This window comes from Taudactylus pleione, unplaced genomic scaffold, assembly GCF_031769625.1.
Source record: "Taudactylus pleione unplaced genomic scaffold, aTauple2 ptg000395l, whole genome shotgun sequence".
In the NCBI taxonomy this organism is placed as follows: domain Eukaryota; kingdom Metazoa; phylum Chordata; class Amphibia; order Anura; family Myobatrachidae; genus Taudactylus; species Taudactylus pleione.
In genome coordinates, this window is record NW_028284796.1 from 4476683 (window position 1) to 4500726 (window position 24044).

The following is a 24044-nucleotide window of genomic DNA, read 5'->3' on the forward strand; positions in this document are numbered from 1 at the left end:
AATTGTTATTTGTAGCTGTACATTATTGCCAATTGTAGTAATAATTTGATGTCTCCTCCCCCTGTGACTGCCAGTCCAGGCTGCGATTAGCAGAGAGTGGCTTACAGTGGAAGCCCTTGCTCTGCCTTTCGGGCAGACGTACAGGGATTCTCGGGGCTGCAACCAATGCAGCCACGAGAAGCTGGTGATAAGCGCATGTGCGGCGCCACCAGCAGCAGTGGCAGCCCCCTCAGGTAAGAGGGCAGGAGCCGCTGCTGTGTTTCATCATAAACTGTTACCAGATTTTGTAAATAATCTTTTGATAGTAGCCTGATGTTTCATTTATATAAATATACTCAGAATATAATAATGCTATTGCTATATCAAACTTAATATATAACATTTTAGAAGTAGAAATACTGATATTGTTCACTTCAAACACTGAAAACCTTTGAAAGAAAAAATCTAAAAACTGGATACCAGTCAATCACAAAACAGGATTAATGACATCTCAAATACATTTAAGGGAAAATATGGCATTCATTTACCTCAGGGTTTGGGGGAGGTAACAGGGGGTGCTCAGAAAAATGCAGGTGTGTCTTACTCATACTTGCCTACTTTTGAAAAAGCATTTCAGGGAGATTGTGAAAGCAGCACCTATGAGCGCGGAGGTAGAGTGGGCGTGTACTGATACATCTGAGAGGTGTGTCATAAAATGTATTTACAGCCACATGTAAATGAGCCCCAAAGCAGTTAGATCTACTTGTTGATGAAAACACACTGATACTTCTCAGAAAATACATGTAGCCATAGGGATCATTGTGCCTTACAATAACCAATGCAGGGATATTATACTAATGATCCCATTTGAATGTACATATCTCTGTTTTTTCTTTTATATAACAGTGTCATAATTGGGGTAAGGTGAAATGATAGATTGATAGACTCTTCAAGGAGACAGGGAGATTGCTGCTATTACAGGGAGTCTCCCTGAGAATTGGGGAGAGTTGGCAAGTATGGTCTTACTGTTTAAATGCCGTTACATGGGTTTGCATAAATTAGCCATTGGGATCTTCTACGCAGCATGAGAGCCCTCTGCTTGTCAGGAGAGCTGCAGTGTTTGCGGCTGGTCAGACCTTCCACAAGGGCAAGGTGGTTGCTCGATGTGCAGGTAAGCAACATCGCATGCAGATGAGAAGGCAGCATTGGGCGTCCCTATGCTCAGGTGATCTTTGGAACTATTAGCATGGTTTTACAGCTGCGTATCATGCAAAAACGCAGCTGCGAACACATTATCGTCCATCTCTGAATCCGGCCCTATGCTCAGTAACCATGCCACTTGACATATGACATTTGATAGGTGGCATGTGCTACATCTAAAAAATGTATCACATGGGGGCTTACATCTTCTCTTTTTATTCTATAATTTTGGGGCAGATGATAAATTTGATTTATACTATATGCTCTTGTGATTTTCTCAAAGTAGACTTTGTCAGAAGGCAGTTTAAGGGTATAAACAATAATCTGTGTTACATGGCAAGATGTTTTGTTAAAAAATAAAACGAATGTTTACTTGAATAAGGATAATGAAATCTGATGCTATAACACAAATATACTGTATTACTTATAATAAAAACCTGTCTTATCAGAAAATTGAAAATATTGAAGTTGATATGTGACAGCAGAGTCAGCTTTAATCAATTTTCAACATACACTTGATCCCTTAATGAATAAACATATCATTTCTTCTTTAGAACGGTGCCCCAACGATTCATCAGATATTAATCATTTGTGAACAGCCAATTTCATTGAAGGAGGGAATTCAGGAAAATCAGATTTATAGATGGAGCCTGTATATTCCTTTAAAAGAATATGAGTCTCCGAGCTTTAAATAGCGCATCAGCTAAAATATAAGAGGGACATCCACACGCTTCCAATCTCTTAGTCATTAATTCAATTTGATATGAGCATGCTTGAGGTTCCCTGCAAATGCTTAGCGTATGAAGGTATTGACTAACTGGTAAACTCCTTAATAGATGTTGTGGGTGAAAACCATTGTATCCAAGGATAGATTCTTATCAGTACTGTTATGATGAAGTACAGCCTGTAAATCTGTGGCAGGTCTCAAAATATGTACATCCGCAAAATGAATCTCATTAGTGTCCCAGAGATGATGCAATTCTGTCAGCTAGATGATTTAGAACTTTGTCAAAAGTCCCTGGGGACCATCCTGATCCATTCCATATTACAAAGACATTATCGATAAAGCGTCACAGTCAGGTGACATTTTTTAATGAATAAAACATAAGAAAATATAAATTTTTCTTCATTGTAAACAATCATAAATTGACGATTATACCGCGGGACTACCCATGCCATCACTTGTAGGCTGCATACAAAAATAATACTCATTTTAAATCATATGATCCAGGAAGTTTTTAGAAAGCAATGTCATTTAATAAATGAATAAATAAATAAATATAATAGTTTAATTAATAATGTAATTACTAACAGCCAGGAGACTTGCTATTAGTTATACTGGTGTATAATGAAGCAATATCCATGTAACAAACACATTTTAAGAAATAGCTTGTATATTTTTTCCTATTTTACAAGAAATCAAATGTACCCCTAAAATAGGAAGGTGACTGACAAACATATCCTACACATGAATATGTAACAACTGTACAACTGGTCCAGGCAGTAAGTTTATAGCGGAAATAATTGTAAGGAATGGAAGATCAGCACCATTATTATGAATTTTAGGTAATCTTTATAAAACTGGAGTTTGAAGATGTTGAATATTTAAAAAATAGCCTCCAGCTCACTGATCCTGCCAGCCTGCAGGCTTGTACAATCAATTACTGTATAACAGATCAAAACTTAATTGAATTGTTTCTTCATTTACACCAATACAATTTGTCATCAAGAAGAGTAAGGATTTTGCTTCTATACCACACAATAGTCATTAAGCATTAATGCATCACCATTATCAGGAGGTTTCAAAATAATTGTTTTGTCACTTTTTAAATCTCTTTGAGTTTGGTGTTCACAATCATTAAGGTCATTAGAGCGTTGTTGAATGGTGAACATCGGTTCCACAATCTGAATACTTTTTTGAATGCTAGGGAATTCCCCAAATGGAATCAAGACATACAGTATTTTATATTTATATGTGTGTCTGCGTTTGTATGTGTGTGTGTGTGTGTGTGCATGTGTGCAAGGTTGTGATGGGGATATTATAAAATGTTCACAAATTTTAGCTGCCTCTTACACACACATATATATATATATATATATATATATATATATATATATATATATGAGTTTCCAAATCAAAAGGTTAAAAAAATCATTTTAATAGAAGATGTTAGTCCTTGTGTCACCTCGTATGTTGGTACAATTTCTTAAAGATCAGTTCTCTTTCTATAAGGTGGTCGCTTCCATTTCGATTTTTCTTTCTATGGAACGATTGGAAGGGTTTCCTGTAGAAACAGATCAAGCGTTGAGACCTGTAGATGTTGCAGTCAGTACCTCTAGAATCTCATCTAAACACTTCACTCCAAGATGCTAAAAATCAAGCTGGCTGCAGTTTGTATGGGAGAACAAGTCTTTCTGTACCGTCTTACTGTTTTTTAAGTTAAATACACCATGGGAAGGAATGCCTACTATATGAGCCAATGCTATAGTCATTCTTCTTTAGAATCTCTTTTGTGTACTCATTTTAGAGATTTAAGTGACTGAATCTACTTCTGTCTGAGCCATTGCAGCAGATAACGTTTCAGAGGTCGAGTTGTGTCTTAATTTAATTTCACTAGTTGTAGTGTCTCTATTTTTGCCAGCTGAGTTTCAGCTTCCATTAAAGCTGTGAGCGCACATTGTATGAGCATTGGTCCAAAACACTGCACCATCTATGGCATAACTGATAACTCTGATAGATCTGCCAGTATAAGGTTGTTTTTGTATATGTTTTATTTATATATAACGTAGTATTCACTATTACATAAACAATTATATAGAGTTTAGAATATGCATAGCAAACATAAAATGAAATTAAGGAAGAGAACGCATCCAGTTGATGATGTATATCACTTTATGGAGTAGATGTACTAAGCCCTGGAGAGCCATAAAGTGGAGAGAGATAAAGTGCCAACCAATCAGCACCTAACTGCCATTTTTCAAACACATAATGTGCAGTAACATGGCAGTTAGGTGCTGTTTGGTTAGTACTGTATCTCTCTACAAGCATTGATACATCTCCTCCTATATCTTATCTTACTATTACTCATCATTTGTCCAAGTTGCAGATTCCAGCGATAATCCTGTTGTGTCTTATTTTTGAAAAGATGTTGCTGGCTCAGGGTTTTCTTGACATCTTTAAATTGTGTTCCTCCTCTTTACCCAACGTTTAGTTCTTCCCAAGAGATGGTGTATTCTTTGGGCTGGTCACTCCCGGAAAACAGGGCAGAAACGCCCTGCTTACGGGAACGCAGGCCAAACCCGACCCCGAACCGACCCTTAAATGCCTCTGCCTGTCAAGCAGGCAGAAAACATTCAGGGACTAGTGTGCGTCTTAGCAGAACCCATTCTGCACACTCCCGGAAAGGGTCCTGCGCATGCGCAGATTCCTGATAATGGGGAATCTGCGTTCGGCAGTGCACTGCTAATTCACCCCCTCTGTTCTAAATGAATATCCTGTAGAATAATACTCAGATAATAAGGGTTCAACTTCAAACACCCAATAAAGCAACTGCTTGTAAACATAAAAATAAAATAATATTTAATATATGAATTGTCATATAAAAGATTAACAAATCCTATTTGACTTAACCAGAAAACTATGAATGCTATACAGTACTTGAAAGGCTGCTCCCAATGTAATGGGTATAATAGCCTAGTGAACACACTTATCTTAAATTGCTTTTGTACAATATGTTATACCCACTTAAAGAACTGCACTGCAAGGATTTGTATGTTGCTAAATGAAGTAAGTGTGGGGGTGGTGTATCACTGAGTGTATAATAAACACACTGTAAATGACTACACAGTACAATATGTGTTGCCAGTATGAATGTTGGCAATCTGTGATATTCAGTTGTTCATATAAAATTGTATGCCTTATGTACTGAGCAGAACTGACAGTAAATCATGTTATACTTAGGGTTGTGCACCGGCCACTTTTCGTGTTTTGTGTTTTGGTTTTGGATCTGGATCTTTCTTCGTGTTTTGGATCTGGATTGGTTTTGCCAAAACCACCCTTCCGTGTTTTGGGTTCTGGGTTTTGTGTTTTGGATCTGTATTTTTTTGAAAAAAAGCATAAAAACAGCTAAAATCACAGAATTTGTAGGTTTTTCTGCTCCTATGCTATTATTAACCTCAATAACCTTAATTTCCACTCATTTCCAGTCTATTCTGAACACCTCACACCTCACAATAGTGTTTTTATGTCCAAAAGGTTGCACCGAGGTAGCTGGATGACTATGCTAAGCGACACGAGTGGGCGGCACAAACACGTGACCCATCTAGGAGTGACACTGCAGTGGCAGACAGGATGGCAGTTAGAAAAACTAGGCCCCAAACTGTACATAATGCAAAGAAAAAAAAGAGGTGCAAGATGGAATTGTCCTTGGGCCCTCCCACCCACCCTTATGTTGTATAAACAGGACATGCACACTTTAACAAATCAATCATTTCAGCGCCAGGGTCTGCCACACAACTGTGGCTGAAATGATTGGTTCGTTTGGGCCCCCACAAAACAAGCTGGCAATTAATGTGTCCCTGCACAAACTGGCTCTACGGAGGCAAGATGTCATCCTCATCCTCCTCATCCACCGATTCCTCACCCTCTTCAGTGTGTACATCCTCATCCTCACAAAGTATTAACTCGTCCCCACTTGAATCCACCACCACAGGTCCCTCTGTACCTTCTGGAGGCTGGTCTCCCTGGAAGAGCTGATAATTCATTTTGATGAACATCATCTTCTCCACATTCTGTGGAAGCAACCTCCTACGCCTTTCGCTAACAAGGTTCCCGGCTGCACTAAACACTCTTTCGGAGTACACACTGGAGGGGGGGCAACTCAGGTAAAATAGAGCCAGTTTGTACAGGGGCCTCCAAATTGCCTCTTTTTCCTGCCAGTACAGGTATGGACTGTCTGACATGCCTACTTGGATGCTGTCACCGATGTAATCCTCCACCATTCTGTCAATGGTGACAGTATCATATGCAGTGACAGTAGACATGTCAGAAATTGTTGCCAGGTCCTTCAGTCTGGACCAGATGTCCAAACTTGGTCCTGCCTGCCCTGCATCACCGCCAGCGGGTTGCTTAGGATACCTAAGTTTTTTCCTGGCAGCCCCAGTTGCGGGAGAAAATTAAGAAGGAGCTGTTGATGTGTCACGTTCCGCTTCAGCTGACAGTGTGTTCACCAGCAGGTCTTTGCACCTCTGCAGGCTTGTGTCGGCCAGAAAGAGAGACACCACATAGGCTTTAAACCTAGGATCGAGCACGGTGGCCAAAATGTAGTGGTCTGATTTCAACAGATTGACCACCCTGGAATCCTGGCAAAGCGAATGAATGGCTTCATCCACAAGTCCCACATGCCGAGCGGAATCACTCCGTCTTAGCTCCTCCTTCACTTTCTCCAGCTGCTTCTGCAAAAGCCTGGTGAGGGGAATGACCTGACTCAAGCTGGCAGTGTCTGAACTGACTTCACGTGTGGCAAGTTCGAAGGGCTGGAGAACCTTGCACAACACGGAAATCATTCTCCACTGCGCTTGAGTCAGGTGCATACCCCCTCCTTTGCCTATGTCATAGGTGGATGTATAGGCTTGTATGGCCTTTTGCTGCTCCTCCATCCTCTGAAGCATATAGAGGGTTGAGTTCCACCGCGTCACAACCTCTTGCTTCAGGTGATGGCGGGGCAGGTTCAAGAGTGTTTGCTGGCGCTCCAGTCTTCGGCACGCAGTCGCTGAATGGCGAAAGTGGCCAGAAATTTTTCGGGCCACCCAAAGCATCTCCTGCACGCCCCTGTCGCTTTTCAGAAAATTCTGCACCACCAAGTTTATTGTGTGAGCAAAACATGGGACGTGCTGGAATTTGCCCAGATGTAATGCCTGCACAATATTGGTGGCGTTGTCAGATATCACAAATCCCCAGGAGAGTCTAAGTGGGGTAAGCCACTGGGCGATGATTTCCCTCAGTTTCTCTAAGAGGTTGTCGGTGGTGTGCCTCTTACTGAAACCGGTGATACACAGCGTAGCCTGCCTTGTAACGAGCTGGCGTTTCTGAGATGCTGCTACTGGTGATGCTGCTGCTGTTGCTGCGTAAGGTGATACATCTACCCAGTGGGCTGTCACAGTCATATAGTCCTTAGTCTGCCCTGTTCCACTTGTCCACATGTCCGTGGTTAAGTGGACATTGTGTACAACGGCATTTTTCAGGACACTGAGGACACTTTTTCTGACGTTTCTGTACAGTCTCGGTATCGCCTGCCTAGTGAAGTGGAATCTAGACGGGATTTGGAACCGGGGACACACTACCTCCATCAATTGTCTAAATCCCATTGCACTAATGGCGGATACCGGACGCACGTCTAACACCAACATAGCAGTCAAGGCCTCAGTTATACGTTTTGCTTCAGGATGACTGCTGTCGTACTTCATCCTCCTCGCTAAGGACTGTTGGAGGGTCAATTGTTTAGTAAAAGTAGTGGTGTTCCTACTTCCTCTCTGGGATGATGAACGACTCCCAGCAGCAGCAACAGCAGCAGCGGCAGCAGTAGGTGTAGCAATGCAGGATCCTCCGGAGGAATCCCGGATAGGAGAGTCAGTCATGCCAGTGACATGGCCTGCAGGACTACTTCCGAACCTGACTAAGGAGGAAATTGACGAGGAGGGAGTTGACGGTGTGGTTTGCAGGCGCTTGGATACAACAGGACAACGGGATTTAGGTGTCCCTGGACTGCTTATGGTCTTAGCCAAATTTCTGAACTTGACAGTAACTTTTTATGAACGCGATGCAGGTGCCATATAAGGGAGGATGTTCCTAGGTGGTTAACGTCCCTACCCCTACTTATTTCACCTTTACATATAGTACATATGGCAAGACAGTTGTTGTCCGTATTTGGATAGAAATATTGCCAGACCAAAGAGGTGGAATGTTTGGTCTTCTGCCCAGCCATGACCGTGATGGGCTTTTTCATCCCACGGACAACAACTGTCTCCCCCAGAGCCTGATTTAAACAAACCACATCACCATCAGAATCCTCCTCGCCAACTTCCTCCTCAGCGCCAGCTACACCAGTATCCTCATCCTGTTGTACTTCAACAGTGACATCTTCAATTTGCATATCAGCAAGTGGACTGTGGGTGCTCCTTTCAGCACTTGCAGGGGGCGTGCAAATGGTGGAAAGAGCCACCTCTTCCCATCCAGTGCTGGGAAGGTCAGGCATCGCAACCACCACCACACTTGGACTCTCCTTGGGGATTTGTGATATCTTCTTAGAAAGCACAGTTCTTCGCTGTGCTTTTGCCAGCTTAACTCTTTTGCTTTTTTTAGTGGGAGGAGGGCTTCCATCGTCATGTGAAGCTGAACCACTAGTCATGAACATACTAGGGATCGACCTTAGCCGTTCTTGCCACTCCGTGTCGTAAATGGCATATTGGCAAGTTTACGTTTCTCTTCAGCTGATTTAAATGTCTTTTTCAAGGTCATTTTCCTGAACTTTGCCATTTGGTATTGTATGTGCCCTCTACTATGACATTGGGCATCGGCCTTGGCAGACGACGTTGATGGCATGTTATCGTCTATGTCATGACTAGTGGCAGCAGCTTCAGCACTAGGCGGAACTGGTTCTTGATCTTTCTTTATTTTATTTTTATCGGAGAAAGTTTGGTCCTCCATTTATGTTATATCGATTTGATATATACGTGCGGCTAAACACAGAAAATAATTTTTTTTTTGGTTTGCACTGGAGTGTACTTTCGGGGGTTACAGCACCCTTAACGGTCAAGCCAGCCGGCCCTTTACTTATGACACAGGCGCACGCTTGGCACTACTTTGTTGATGCACGTGCGGCTACTGCGCACACAATTCACAAACACAGAAAATTATTTTTTTTTGGTTTGGACTGGAGTGTACTTTCGGGGGTTACAGCACCCTTAACGGTCAAGCCAGCCGGCCCTTTACTTATGACACAGGCGCACGCTTGGCACTACTTTGTTGATGCACGTGCGGCTACTGCGCACACAATTCACAAACACAGAAAATATATAATTTTTTTTTTGGTTTGGACTGGAGTGTACTTTCGGGGGTTACAGCACCCTTTCACGGTCAAGCCAGCCGGCCCTTTACTTATGACACAGGCGCACGCTTGGCACTACTTTGTTGATGCACGTGCGGCTACTGCGCACACAATTCACAAACACAGAAAATAATTTTTTTTTTGGTTTGGACTGGAGTGTACTTTCGGGGGTTACAGCACCCTTTGTCAAGCCAGCCGGCCCTTTACTTATGACACAGGCGCACGCTTGGCACTACTTTGTTGATGCACGTGCGGCTACTGCGCACACAATTCACAAGCACAGAAAATAATTTTTTTTTTGGTTTGGACTGGAGTGTACTTTCGGGGGTTACAGCACCCTTAACGGTCAAGCCAGCCGGCCCTTTACTTATGACACAGGCGCACGCTTGGCACTACTTTGTTGATGCACGTGCGGCTACTGCGCACACAATTCACAAACAGAAAATATGTAAAATATTTTTTTTGGTTTGGACTGGAGTGTACTTTCGGGGGTTACAGCACCCTTTAACGGTCAAGCCAGCCGGCCCTTTACTTATGACACAGGCGCACGCTTGGCACTACTTTGTTGATGCACGTGCGGCTACTGCGCACACAATTCACAAACACAGAAAATAATTTTTTTTTTGGTTTGGACTGGAGTGTACTTTCGGGGGTTACAGCACCCTTTAACGGTCAAGCCAGCCGGCCCTTTACTTATGACACAGGCGCACGCTTGGCACTACTTTGTTGATGCACATGCGGCTACTGCGCACACAATTCACAAACACAGAAAATAATTTTTTTTTTGGTTTGGACTGGAGTGTACTTTCGGGGGTTACAGCACCCTTAACGGTCAAGCCAGCCGGCCCTTTACTTATGACACAGGCGCACGCTTGGCACTACATTGTTGATGCACGTGCGGCTACTGCGCACACAATTCACAAACACAGAAAATAATTTTTTTTTTGGTTTGGACTGGAGTGTACTTTCGGGGGTTACAGCACCCTTAACGGTCAAGCCAGCTGGCCTTTTACTTATGACACAGGCGCACGCTTGGCACTACTTTGTTGAAGCACGTGCGGCTACTGCGCACACAATTCACAAACACAGAAAATAGTTTTTTTTTTGGTTTGGACTGGAGTGTACTTTCGGGGGTTACAGCACCCTTTAACGGTCAAGCCAGCCGGCCCTTTACTTATGACACAGGCGCACGCTTGGCACTACTTTGTTGATGCACGTGCGGCTACTGCGCACACAATTCACACAGAAAATAATTTTTTTTTTGGTTTGGACTGGAGTGTACTTTCGGGGGTTACAGCACCCTTAACGGTCAAGCCAGCCGGCCCTTTACTTATGACACAGGCGCACGCTTGGCACTACTTTGTTGATGCACGTGCGGCTACTGCGCACACAATTCACAAACACAGAAAATATAAAAAAATTTTTTTGGTTTGGACTGGAGTGTACTTTCGGGGGTTACAGCACCCTTTAACGGTCAAGCCAGCCGGCCCTTTACTTATGACACAGGCGCACGCTTGGCACTACTTTGTTGATGCACGTGAGGCTACTGCGCACACAATTCACAAACACAGAAAATAATTTTTTTTTTGGTTTGGACTGGAGTGTACTTTCGGGGGTTACAGCACCCTTTGTCAAGCCAGCCGGCCCTTTATTTATGACACAGGCGCACGCTTGGCACTACTTTGTTGATGCACGTGCGGCTACTGCGCACACAATTCACAAACACAGAAAATAATTTTTTTTTTGGTTTGGACTGGAGTGTACTTTCGGGGGTTACAGCACCCTTAACGGTCAAGCCAGCCGGCCCTTAACTTATGACACAGGCGCACGCTTGGCACTACTTTGTTGATGCACGTGCGGCTACTGCGCACACAATTCACAAGCACAGAAAATAATTTTTTTGGGGGTTTGGACTGGAGTGTACTTTCGGGGGTTACAGCACCCTTAATGGTCAAGCCAGCTGGCCCTTTACTTATGACACAGGCGCACGCTTGGCACTACTTTGTTGATGCACGTGCGGCTACTGCGCACACAATTCACAAACAGAAAATATATAAAATATTTTTTTGGGTTTGGACTGGAGTGTACTTTCGGGGGTTACAGCACCCTTTAACGGTCAAGCCAGCCGGCCCTTTACTTATGACACAGGCGCACGCTTGGCACTACTTTGTTGATGCACGTGCGGCTACTGCGTACACAATTCACAAACACAGAAAAAAAATTTTTTTTTGGTTTGGACTGGAGTGTACTTTCGGGGGTTACAGCACCCTTTAACGGTCAAGCCAGCCGGCCCTTTACTTATGACACAGGCGCACGCTTGGCACTACTTTGTTGATGCACGTGCGGCTACTGCGCACACAATTCACAAACACAGAAAATAATTTTTTTTTTGGTTTGGACTGGAGTGTACTTTCGGGGGTTACAGCACCCTTTAACGGTCAAGCCAGCCGGCCCTTTACTTATGACACAGGCGCACGCTTGGCACTACTTTGTTGATGCACGTGCGGCTACTGCGCACACAATTCACAAACACAGAAAATAATTTTTTTTTTGGTTTGGACTGGAGTGTACTTTCGGGGGTTACAGCACCCTTAACGGTCAAGCCAGCCGGCCCTTTACTTATGACACAGGCGCACGCTTGGCACTACTTTGTTGATGCACGTGCGGCTACTGCGCACACAATTCACAAACACAGAAAATAATTTTTTTTTTGGTTTGGACTGGAGTGTACTTTCGGGGGTTACAGCACACTTTAACGGTCAAGCCAGCCGGCCCTTTACTTATGACACAGGCGCACGCTTGGCACTACTTTGTTGATGCACGTGCGGCTACTGCGCACACAATTCAAAACACAGAAAATAATTTTTTTTTTGGTTTGGACTGGAGTGTACTTTCGGGGGTTACAGCACCCTTAACGGTCAAGCCAGCAGGCCCTTTACTTATGACACAGGCGCACGCTTGGCACTACTTTGTTGATGCACGTGCGGCTACTGCGCACACAATTCACAAGCACAGAAAATAATTTTTTTTTTGGTTTGGACTGGAGTGTACTTTCGGGGGATACAGCACCATTAACGGTCAAGCCAGCCGGCCCTTTACTTATGACACAGGTGCACGCTTGGCACTACTTTGTTGATGCACGTGCGGCTACTGCGCACACAATTCACAAACACAGAAAATATATAATATATTTTTTTTGGTTTGGACTGGAGTGTACTTTCGGGGGTTACAGCACCCTTTAACGGTCAAGCCAGCCGGCCCTTTACTTATGACACAGGCGCACACTTGGCACTACTTTGTTGATGCACGTGCGGCTACTGCGCACACAATTCACAAACACAGAAAATAATTTTTTTTTTGGTTTGGACTGGAGTGTACTTTCGGGGGTTACAGCACCCTTTAACGGTCAAGCCAGCCGGCCCTTTACTTATGACACAGGGGCACGCTTGGCACTACTTTGTTGATGCACGTGCGGCTACTGCGCACACAATTCACAAACACAGAAAATAATTTTTTTTTTGGTTTGGACTGGAGTGTACTTTCGGGGGTTACAGCACCCTTAACGGTCAAGCCAGCCGGCCCTTTACTTATGACACAGGCGCACGCTTGGCACTATTTTGTTGATGCACGTGCGGCTACTGCGCACACAATTCACAAACACAGAAAATAATTTTTTTTTTGGTTTGGACTGGAGTGTACTTTCGGGGGTTACAGCACCCTTAATGTTCAAGCCAGCCGGCCCTTTACTTATGACACAGGCGCACGCTTGGCACTACTTTGTTGATGCACGTGCGGCTACTGCGCACACAATTCACAAACACAGAAAATTATTTTTTTTTTGGTTTGGACTGGAGTGTACTTTCGGGGGTTACAGCACCCTTTAACGGTCAAGCCAGCCGGCCCTTTACTTATGACACAGGCGCACGCTTGGCACTACTTTGTTGATGCACGTGCGGCTACTGCGCACACAATTCACAAACACAGAAAATAATTTTATTTTTGGTTTGGACTGGAGTGTACTTTCGGGGGTTACAGCACCCTTAACGGTCAAGCCAGCCGGCCCTTTACTTATGACACAGGCGCACGCTTGGCACTACTTTGTTGATGCACGTGCGGCTACTGCGCACACAATTCACAAACACAGAAAATATATAATTTTTTTTTTGGTTTGGACTGGAGTGTACTTTCGGGGGTTACAGCACCCTTTAACGGTCAAGCCAGCCGGCCCTTTACTTATGACACAGGCGCACGCTTGGCACTACTTTGTTGATGCACGTGCGGCTACTGCGCACACAATTCACAAACACAGAAAATAATTTTTTTTTTGGTTTGGACTGGAGTGTACTTTCGGGGGTTACAGCACCCTTTGTCAAGCCAGCCGGCCCTTTACTTATGACACAGGCGCACGCTTGGCACTACTTTGTTGATGCACGTGCGGCTACTGCGCACACAATTCACAAACACAGAAAATTATTTTTTTTTGGGTTTGGACTGGAGTGTACTTTCGGGGGTTACAGCACCCTTAATGGTCAAGCCAGCCGGCCCTTTACTTATGACACAGGCGCACGCTTGGCACTACTTTGTTGATGCACGTGCGGCTACTGCGCACACAATTCACAAGCACAGAAAATTATTTTTTTTTTGGTTTGGACTGGAGTGTACTTTCGGGGGTTACAGCACCCTTAACGGTCAAGCCAGCCGGCCCTTTACTTATGACACAGGCGCACGCTTGGCACTACTTTGTTGATGCACGTGCGGCTACTGCGCACACAATTCACAAACACAGAAAATATATAAAATATTTTTTTTGGTTTGGACTGGAGTGTACTTTCGGGGGTTACAGCACCCTTTAACGGTCAAGCCAGCCGGCCCTTTACTTATGACACAGGCGCACGCTTGGCACTACTTTGTTGATGCACGTGCGGCTACTGCGCACACAATTCACAAACAGAGGAAATAATTTTTTTTTTGGTTTGGACTGGAGTGTACTTTCGGGGGTTACAGCACCCTTTAACGGTCAAGCCAGCCGGCCCTTTACTTATGACACAGGTGCACGCTTGGCACTACTTTGTTGATGCACGTGCGGCTACTGCGCACACAATTCACAAACACAGAAAATAATTTTTTTTTTGGTTTGGACTGGAGTGTACTTTCGGGGGTTACAGCACCCTTAACGGTCAAGCCAGCCGGCCCTTTACTTATGACACAGGCGCACGCTTGGCACTACTTTGTTGATGCACGTGCGCCTACTGCGCACACAATTCACAAACACAGAAAATATTTTTTTTTTTGGTTTGGACTGGAGTGTACTTTCGGGGGTTACAGCACCCTTAACGGTCAAGCCAGCCGGCCCTTTACTTATGACACAGGCGCACGCTTGGCACTACTTTGTTGATGCACGTGCGGCTACTGCGCACACAATTCACAAACACAGAAATTAATTTTTTTTTTGGTTTGGACTGGAGTGTACTTTCGGGGGTTACAGCACCCTTTGTCAAGCCAGCCGGCCCTTTACTTATGACACAGGCGCACGCTTGGCACTACTTTGTTGATGCACGTGCGGCTACTGCGCACACAATTCACAAACACAGAAAATTATTTTTTTTTTGGTTTGGACTGGAGTGTACTTTCGGGGGTTACAGCACCCTTAACGGTCAAGCCAGCCGGCCCTTTACTTATGACACAGGCGCACGCTTGGCACTACTTTGTTGATGCACGTGCGGCTACTGCGCACACATTTCACAAGCACAGAAAATAATTTTTTTTTTGGTTTGGACTGGAGTGTACTTTCGGGGGTTACAGAACCCTTAACGGTCAAGCCAGCCGGCCCTTTACTTATGACACAGGCGCACGCTTGGCACTACTTTGTTGATGCACGTGCGGCTACTGCGCACACAATTCACAAACACAGAAAATAATTTTTTTTTTGGTTTGGACTGGAGTGTACTTTCGGGGGTTACAGCACCCTTTAACGGTCAAGCCAGCCGGCCCTTTACTTATGACACAGGCGCACGCTTGGCACTACTTTGTTGATGCACGTGCGGCTACTGCGCACACAATTCACAAACACAGAAAATAATTTTTTTTTGGGTTTGGACTGGAGTGTACTTTCGGGGGTTACAGCACCCTTAACGGTCAAGCCAGCCGGCCCTTTACTTATGACACAGGCGCACGCTTGGCACTACTTTGTTGATGCACGTGCGGCTACTGCGCACACAATTCACAAACACAGAAAATAATTTTTTTTTTGGTTTGGACTGGAGTGTACTTTCGGGGGTTACAGCACCCTTTAACGGTCAAGCCAGCCGGCCCTTTACTTATGACACAGGCGCACGCTTGGCACTACTTTGTTGATGCACGTGCGGCTACTGCGCACACAATTCACAAACACAGAAAATAATTTTTTTTTTGGTTTGGACTGGAGTGTACTTTCGGGGGTTACAGCACCCTTAACGGTCAAGCCAGCCGGCCCTTTACTTATGACACAGGCGCACGCTTGGCACTACTTTGCTGATGCACGTGCGGCTACTGCGCACACAATTCACAAACACAGAAAATAATTTTTTTTTTGGTTTGGACTGGAGTGTACTTTCGGGGGTTACAGCACCCTTAACGGTCAAGCCAGCCGGCCCTTTACTTATGACACAGGCGCACGCTTGGCACTACTTTGTTGATGCACGTGCGGCTACTGCGCACACAATTCACAAACACAGAAAATATATAAAATATTTTTTTTGGTTTGGACTGGAGTGTACTTTCGGGGGTTACAGCACCCTTTAACGGTCAAGCCAGCCGGCCCTTTACTTATGACACAGGCGCACGCTTGGCACTACTTTGTTGATGCACGTGCGGCTACTGCGCACACAATTCACAAACACAGGAAATAATTTTTTTTTTGGTTTGGACTGGAGTGTACTTTCGGGGGTTACAGCACCCTTTAACGGTCAAGCCAGCCGGCCCTTTACTTATGACACAGGTGCACGCTTGGCACTACTTTGTTGATGCACGTGCGGCTACTGCGCACACAATTCACAAACACAGAAAATAATTTTTTTTTTGGTTTGGACTGGAGTGTACTTTCGGGGGTTACAGCACCCTTAACGGTCAAGCCAGCCGGCCCTTTACTTATGACACAGGCGCACGCTTGGCACTACTTTGTTGATGCACGTGCGCCTACTGCGCACACAATTCACAAACACAGAAAATATTTTTTTTTTTGGTTTGGACTGGAGTGTACTTTCGGGGGTTACAGCACCCTTAACGGTCAAGCCAGCCGGCCCTTTACTTATGACACAGGCGCACGCTTGGCACTACTTTGTTGATGCACGTGCGGCTACTGCGCACACAATTCACAAACACAGAAATTAATTTTTTTTTTGGTTTGGACTGGAGTGTACTTTCGGGGGTTACAGCACTCTTTGTCAAGCCAGCCGGCCCTTTACTTATGACACAGGCGCACGCTTGGCACTACTTTGTTGATGCACGTGCGGCTACTGCGCACACAATTCACAAACACAGAAAATTATTTTTTTTTTGGTTTGGACTGGAGTGTACTTTCGGGGGTTACAGCACCCTTAACGGTCAAGCCAGCCGGCCCTTTACTTATGACACAGGCGCACGCTTGGCACTACTTTGTTGATGCACGTGCGGCTACTGCGCACACATTTCACAAGCACAGAAAATAGTTTTTTTTTTGGTTTGGACTGGAGTGTACTTTCGGGGGTTACAGAACCCTTAACGGTCAAGCCAGCCGGCCCTTTACTTATGACACAGGCGCACGCTTGGCACTACTTTGTTGATGCACGTGCGGCTACTGCGCACACAATTCACAAACACAGAAAATAATTTTTTTTTTGGTTTGGACTGGAGTGTACTTTCGGGGGTTACAGCACCCTTTAATGGTCAAGCCAGCCGGCCCTTTACTTATGACACAGGCGCACGCTTGGCACTACTTTGTTGATGCACGTGCGGCTACTGCGCACACAATTCACAAACACAGAAAATAATTTTTTTTTGGGTTTGGACTGGAGTGTACTTTCGGGGGTTACAGCACCCTTAACGGTCAAGCCAGCCGGCCCTTTACTTATGACACAGGCGCACGCTTGGCACTACTTTGTTGATGCACGTGCGGCTACTGCGCACACAATTCACAAACACAGAAAATAATTTTTTTTTTGGTTTGGACTGGAGTGTACTTTCGGGGGTTACAGCACCCTTTAACGGTCAAGCCAGCCGGCCCTTTACTTATGACACAGGCGCACGCTTGGCACTACTTTGTTGATGCACGTGCGGCTACTGCGCACACAATTCACAAACACAGAAAATATATAAAATATTTTTTTTGGTTTGTACTGGAGTGTACTTTCGGGGGTTACAGCACCCTTTAACGGTCAAGCCAGCCGGCCCTTTACTTATGACACAGGCGCACGCTTGGCACTACTTTGTTGATGCACGTGCGGCTACTGCGCACACAATTCACAAACATAGAAAATAATTTTTTTTTTGGTTAGGACTGGAGTGTACTTTCGGGGGTTACAGCACCCTTTAACGGTCATGCCAGCCGGCCCTTTACTTATGACACAGGCGCACGCTTGGCACTACTTTGTTGATGCACGTGCGGCTACTGCGCACACAATTCACAAACACAGAAAATAATTTTTTTTTTGGTTTGGACTGGAGTGTACTTTCGGGGGTTACAGCACCCTTAACGGTCAAGCCAGCCGGCCCTTTACTTATGACACAGGCGCACGCTTGGCACTACTTTGTTGATGCACGTGCGGCTACTGCGCACACAATTCACAAACACAGAAAATAATTTTTTTTTTGGTTTGGACTGGAGTGTACTTTCGGGGGTTACAGCACCCTTAACGGTCAAGCCAGCCGGCCCTTTACTTATGACACAGGCGCACGCTTGGCACTACTTTGTTGATGCACGTGCGGCTACTGCGCACACAATTCACAAACACAGAAAATTATTATTTTTTTGGTTTGGACTGGAGTGTACTTTCGGGGGTTACAGCACCCTTAACGGTCAAGCCAGCCGGCCCTTTACTTATGACACAGGCGCACGCTTGGCACTACTTTGTTGATGCACGTGCGGCTACTGCGCACACAATTCACAAACACAGAAATTATTTTTTTTTTTGGTTTGGACTGGAGTGTACTTTCGGGGGTTACAGCACCCTTAACGGTCAAGCCAGCCGGCCCTTTACTTATGACACAGGCGCACGCTTGGCACTACTTTGTTGATGCACGTGCGGCTACTGCGCACACAATTCACAAACACAGAAATTATTTTTTTTTTTGGTTTGGACTGGAGTGTACTTTCGGGGGTTACAGCACCCTTAACGGTCAAGCCAGCCGGCCCTTTACTTATGACACAGGCGCACGCTTGGCACTACTTTGTTGATGCACGTGCGGCTACTGCGCACACAATTCACAAACACAGAAAATATATTATTTTTTTAGCACTTGGGGGGAGCACCCCTGATGGACAGAGCACCCCCTGGACAACACTACAGCACCCCTTTAGGACTGGGACACTGCACAGGACTTTGGAGTGGACACAGCCCCTATGGAGAACTGACTGCACAACACAGTCCAGCCAGCCCCTATGGACTTTGAAGTAGTGGACACAGCCCCTATTAACAACAGCAGCACAGCACAACACAGCCAGCCCCTATGGACTTTGAAGTAGTGGACAACTGCAGCACTACACTACACTACACTACACAGCCCTAACTCCCACCCTCCCTCTTCACTGTCCACAGCCGAGTGAGAAAATGGCGCCGACGCGGGTACCTTATATAGGATCCAAAACCCGCGAGACTCGGAAGGCGGGATGATGACGTTTTGCCTCGATTTCAGATCCGAGTCAGGCGGGAAAATTCAAGCCTGACTCGGATCGGACTCGGATCGGGGGGGCTCGGGGGGGTTCGGATTTCAGAAATCCGAACCTGCTCACCCCTAGTTATACTTTATGCATGCCTCTTGCTGTAATATTAGCTAATATTTGCAGTAAAATTTAGTTTGCATTGCTGGTATATTTTGTACTAAGCAGGGGCGTATCTATAATGGGTGCAGGGTGTGCGGCTTACACGGGCTCCTGTGGGGGTCCACACAGCACACCCTGCACCCATAGTTTTATACTTACCTCCCTGTAGTGCTGCTTTGCAGCAGAACAGCAAAAATCACTGGGAAAATATCAGCGGCCTTTTTCCCAGTGTTCTGTGCATGCGCAGTACTATTGTCCCCAGGAAAATGAGACCTGCGCATGTGCAGTAGATTCTGGCACTAAACCCCTTGGACAAAGTATGAACATAGTTGTATATTCTATAAAGAAAGATGCCAATGTCATGTCAACTGATTACTCCTCCCACTCCCGCCTCCAAGATTTTGCCCATGCTGCTCCCCACCTTTGGAACCCTCTCCCCATCAGACTCTCCACCTCGCTACAATCATTCAAATAGGCTCTCAAGACCCACTACTTCATTAAAGCCTTCCAGCTCTCATCCTAACCTGCTGCTACATGTTCCTTCCTCCCAGTCTACCTCATCTGTGTCACACCTGTTTGTCTGCACCTCCCTTTTAGAATGTAAGCTCTCACGAGCAGGGCCCTCTTCTTTCTTGTGCTTCTCCCTACTTTACTTTCATCTACTTCTTACTCCCCACTAGGGCACTTAACACTTGGTTGTTTATGCTCTGCTGCTTATGTGGATGTTATTGCCACTATTGTAGCAATGTATATTATCCATGTCCTTGTCCTGCATTGTATTGTAATGTACTGTAAGTCACCTGTCACCTTTTTGTTTATGTACTGTACTTTGTAAGACGCTGCGGAACACTTGTGGTGCCATATAAATAAATGATAATAATAATGTGTTATTAAATAAATTTAGTAGAATTTATAAAAAAAATATAATTATCTTCAAATTGTCAGCATTGAGGTAGCATTCAACTTTATTATTTTGTAAAAAAAAAATGGAACACTGTTATTTTACATAACCATGGATGAACACAGGCACGCTGATAGCCATGCTGGGCCCAGGTAAAGGGGGCGTGGCCTAATTGAGTGAGGCGTGGCCATGCTCCCTTAGGCAGAAAAAATACTTTTTTTGCAGCGCCGCGAAGCGCTGGGGAGGGGGACGCTGTGAGCCAGTGGGGGGCACGATCAGTGTGATCGCTCTCCCCACAGGCATAGGAGACTGCAGTGGCCGAGCAGTCTCCCAGTGCAGCTGTGTGCTGGGCTGCTGTGATGTAAGAGGGGGGGGCAGCTCCTGGTCCAGGCCCCCCCAGCAAGCCTGGGCCCGTGTAATTTGTACCCCCCCCCTCTCGGCAGCCCCTGGATGAACATAGCATAGAGCACATTACTAGCCCTGTACTTACTGTTTGTATAGAATACATTGTTTCCTCTGCATAGGTCATATGCATATTCCCCAACATGCAAAATCAGCACACTACTGTATAAGCCCTGCACCCAATTCACCCAAACCATGCCCTTTAGTGCAAAACACTACGGAATTGTTCCTGTCCCCCCCAAAATCAGGACAGCTGGAAATAATCAAATTTCTATTTGTTTTATCAGAAAAAAAATAGACATCTGAGGACTGAGAAGAGTGAACTCCCAGTTTATGTGGGGATGAAATAGATCCTTTGGGTTGATTCTAAAGCTGGATGTCGCTGGCGGCAGGACTCGGTGGGGTGCATATACCAATGACGGGAGCGACGGAGCGACAGTGGGGGCCATGCTGCATTCGGCAGCATGGCCCCCGTTGATGATATTGCCCATCGAACCTGCATGCAGGTCTGATGGGCGATGTCGCCGATGATGCGCAGGAGCGCACATCGTCAGCGACATAGCAGGTACACACTGGCCGAAGTGCCTGATATGTCGTCCGATTCGCCGGGTCAGACAACATATTGTCTAGTGTGTACCTGGCATAAGTCTCACAGATCTCTGTTCATGGACATAGATGAGGAGGGTCTGCATACAGTGAATACGCAGATGCTAATTTATGCATCTGTGCATATGTCCATCCTATTCTGAGTCAGACACAACTTGGTTGGATCTCTGTGAAATTGGATATTTTGGAGAACTTGGCTGTGACAGTGTGATCACACATAACCACCCTGATTTGTGCGAGTATCATGGGAGTGTCGTAGGTGTGTATCAAACCTTCACTGGGAATCTGAGTGTTGAGTAAAGGGCAGGGGCCATGGCGGGTGGCATAAAATCAATGGGTGCCACTGATTTCCACTTTACACATGCACGCAGGGCTGTATCAGGGCAGCAATGCGACAGTCAGGAGATGGCTGGAGGTCGGGGTTCTCCATTGCCAGGCAACTGTTGCACAGTTGGTTGCAGAGCAGGTCTCTCCACGCACACTTCAGGAGCCAAGCAGGTTGCGGAGGTCGGTGAACATGGTGGATTCTGCCCTTTGCTGTGGCATCAGCCACACCGCCCTTCTTTACGGCCCTGCATGCATGAACTCCTGCATTATTAGCTCTACGAATTTTTCCTGTGTGACCTGTTTTGTGAGAGGACCCATAGATCTAGAGAATGCTCTATGTAAAATGATTGTGATTATTGTACATGTCAGTTCCGCTAGGCTTGAATGATGTAAAACCTAGCTCTGGACATATCACATAGGTTTCAAAGACATAGAATGCTTTGAAGTTTTACCAGTCTGATGATTGACATGATGTTTGCTTAACCCACAGGGCAACTTACCTGCTTTTAGATTATCTCCTGCAAGATCATGAGTACAAATCAAGAGGACGATACTCTGGGCACATTTCTGCAATATATTGAAGATATGGGGCTTAAGGCCTACGATGGTTTGGTAATACAAAACGCATCAGACATTGCTCGAGAAAATGATCGCTTGAGAAATGAAACAAATCTAGCTTACTTGAAAGAAAAGAATGAAAAACGTCGGAAGCAAGAGGAAGTGATCAAGCGGTAAATATGATTACATTCTTACATTTTGCAAATTTCTGTTGTTTAACCTTAAAAACCTACTTGCTATAAGTTGTATGCTTGCTGTGGTTCAAAATGAGTTGTTACACAACACATATAAAATTGAAAGACCTGGGTAGCCAGCCAGTAGACATTAGTGAAATATTCAAAACTGTTAAACAAACTATTCGACTTGCTCCACGTAAGACTTTTCCATATTTTACCACTGAAATTTGCCGGTGTTCTTAGTTTTATCCCCAATTACAACACACAGCAAAAAGAATTGACCATTGTTGCCCCAGCTTTAATCATAGACTTTAAATGTAACTAAATGTGAATTTGCAAATTTAGGGCCTGATTCAGCAAGGAACATTTGGAAGCGGACGCACGCAATCGGTTGATTATTTTGCATTGTGCATGTGTATGCATAGCAGTGCGCGTGTGCGAACTTGCTGTTGCGATGGGAACTGCATTTGCAGAGGCTAGGCAGAACCAGAGCACAGTGATTGACAGGACATGCCGTTTGTGGGTGGTGAGGGGGAGTGGTCGGGCAAACGCAGGTGTGCCTGTGCATTTGGATGCATTTCAGGGGCGTGCATAATTAAGCCCTTGCGGAAACAGACGCAGCCTGAGGTCTAGTTGCACACAGGAAGTCTTTCTCTGTTTGCGGGAGGATCAGGTCAATCACTATTGTGTGTATGGGTCCGATGGTTCTCAATGTTACCGATGTTTTAGCTGTCTTGCCAGGTATAGAGGACTCAAGTAAAGGGAAGTGGGTGGTATTATGTAGTGCTGGGCATCTGCATATTCTGCTGTGATTGCCGTGCGCATTCATTCATTAGCATATTCTCACAGCAGCTGATTGCGTGCACCCGCATCCGTGCGTTCCTTGCTGAATCAGGCCCTTAGTGCTGAATGTGGAGCTACAGTGAAATTAGATTATTATATATCGCTGACCCTTTGTACCTGTGTAAATTGGACGATATAGCTAGCTTTGCGCAATGCTGAAACACATTTAACCCTAGACTACAAACTTAACATATTTTATAAATGTTTCAGCCATAAAGAATAAAAGTAATAATTATAAACAACAGATATATAATAAAGGTATATGGATTTGTGGATAAAGATCAGCTGTTACTCCCACTATGTTGTACTCCGGGTACTGTTTAAAATAACAGCCATAGCCAGCTGCAAAGATTGCAGTTTGGTTTTCAAAAAGAGGTATTACTGATTATATGCTAGTGCACAGGATGTACTAAAACACAAATTTCCATTTTTAAAATACTGTAGGTCAGTAAAAGAATATCCCTAAGAAAATGTGAAAACATTCTGTATTTATTATTTTTTTTTTAAACTGATTTTTATCATGAACTGAAATATATTTAGTCCGTAGTAATTGTGGAGATAATTATTCAATAGATCCACTTCTACTTTTTATTTCTTTTATATAATTCGATTCAGATTTTCCACTCATGGATAGTAAGTGATGCATTGTCATATTTTTTAGAGAGGAGTGGTTCGGTTTTGCAGACATTCGAAAACACCTGAATTTGGGGTTTCCAATTTTTTCTGGCATAAAAGAAACCCATCAAGTCTTTTAAGTTAAGTTTAACTACAGTAGCTTTACTTCTGTCCTGATGTAAATCAGTCATGGTACTTCAACATCTACTTTTAAAGAAGGTCAAGGGGTAAGAAGAAGGTGTAAGAAAGGGCGCTCCAAATCTACATGATGTTTGAAAATCTTTAAGAAACCATCACCTCTAACTATGATGGGAGAAGTTACTTTTGAAAAACGTAAT

General features: G+C 44.8%; 1 protein-coding gene across 2 annotated transcripts in view; it reads left to right on the forward strand.

The window, feature by feature from the left end:
- The window catches only part of NYAP2 (neuronal tyrosine-phosphorylated phosphoinositide-3-kinase adaptor 2), a 234027-nt gene that overhangs the window by 30362 nt on the left and 179621 nt on the right, over positions 1-24044 (forward strand). The window contains exon 2 of one of the 2 annotated variants that reach the window (XM_088446262.1): positions 22005-22245. In XM_088446262.1, the coding sequence (XP_088302388.1) occupies positions 22043-22245 (203 nt within the window). In that variant the 5' untranslated portion in view covers positions 22005-22042. Of the gene's footprint in view, positions 1-22004; positions 22246-24044 lie in introns of those variants that run through there. The other variant, XM_088446263.1, reaches the window with a different exon arrangement.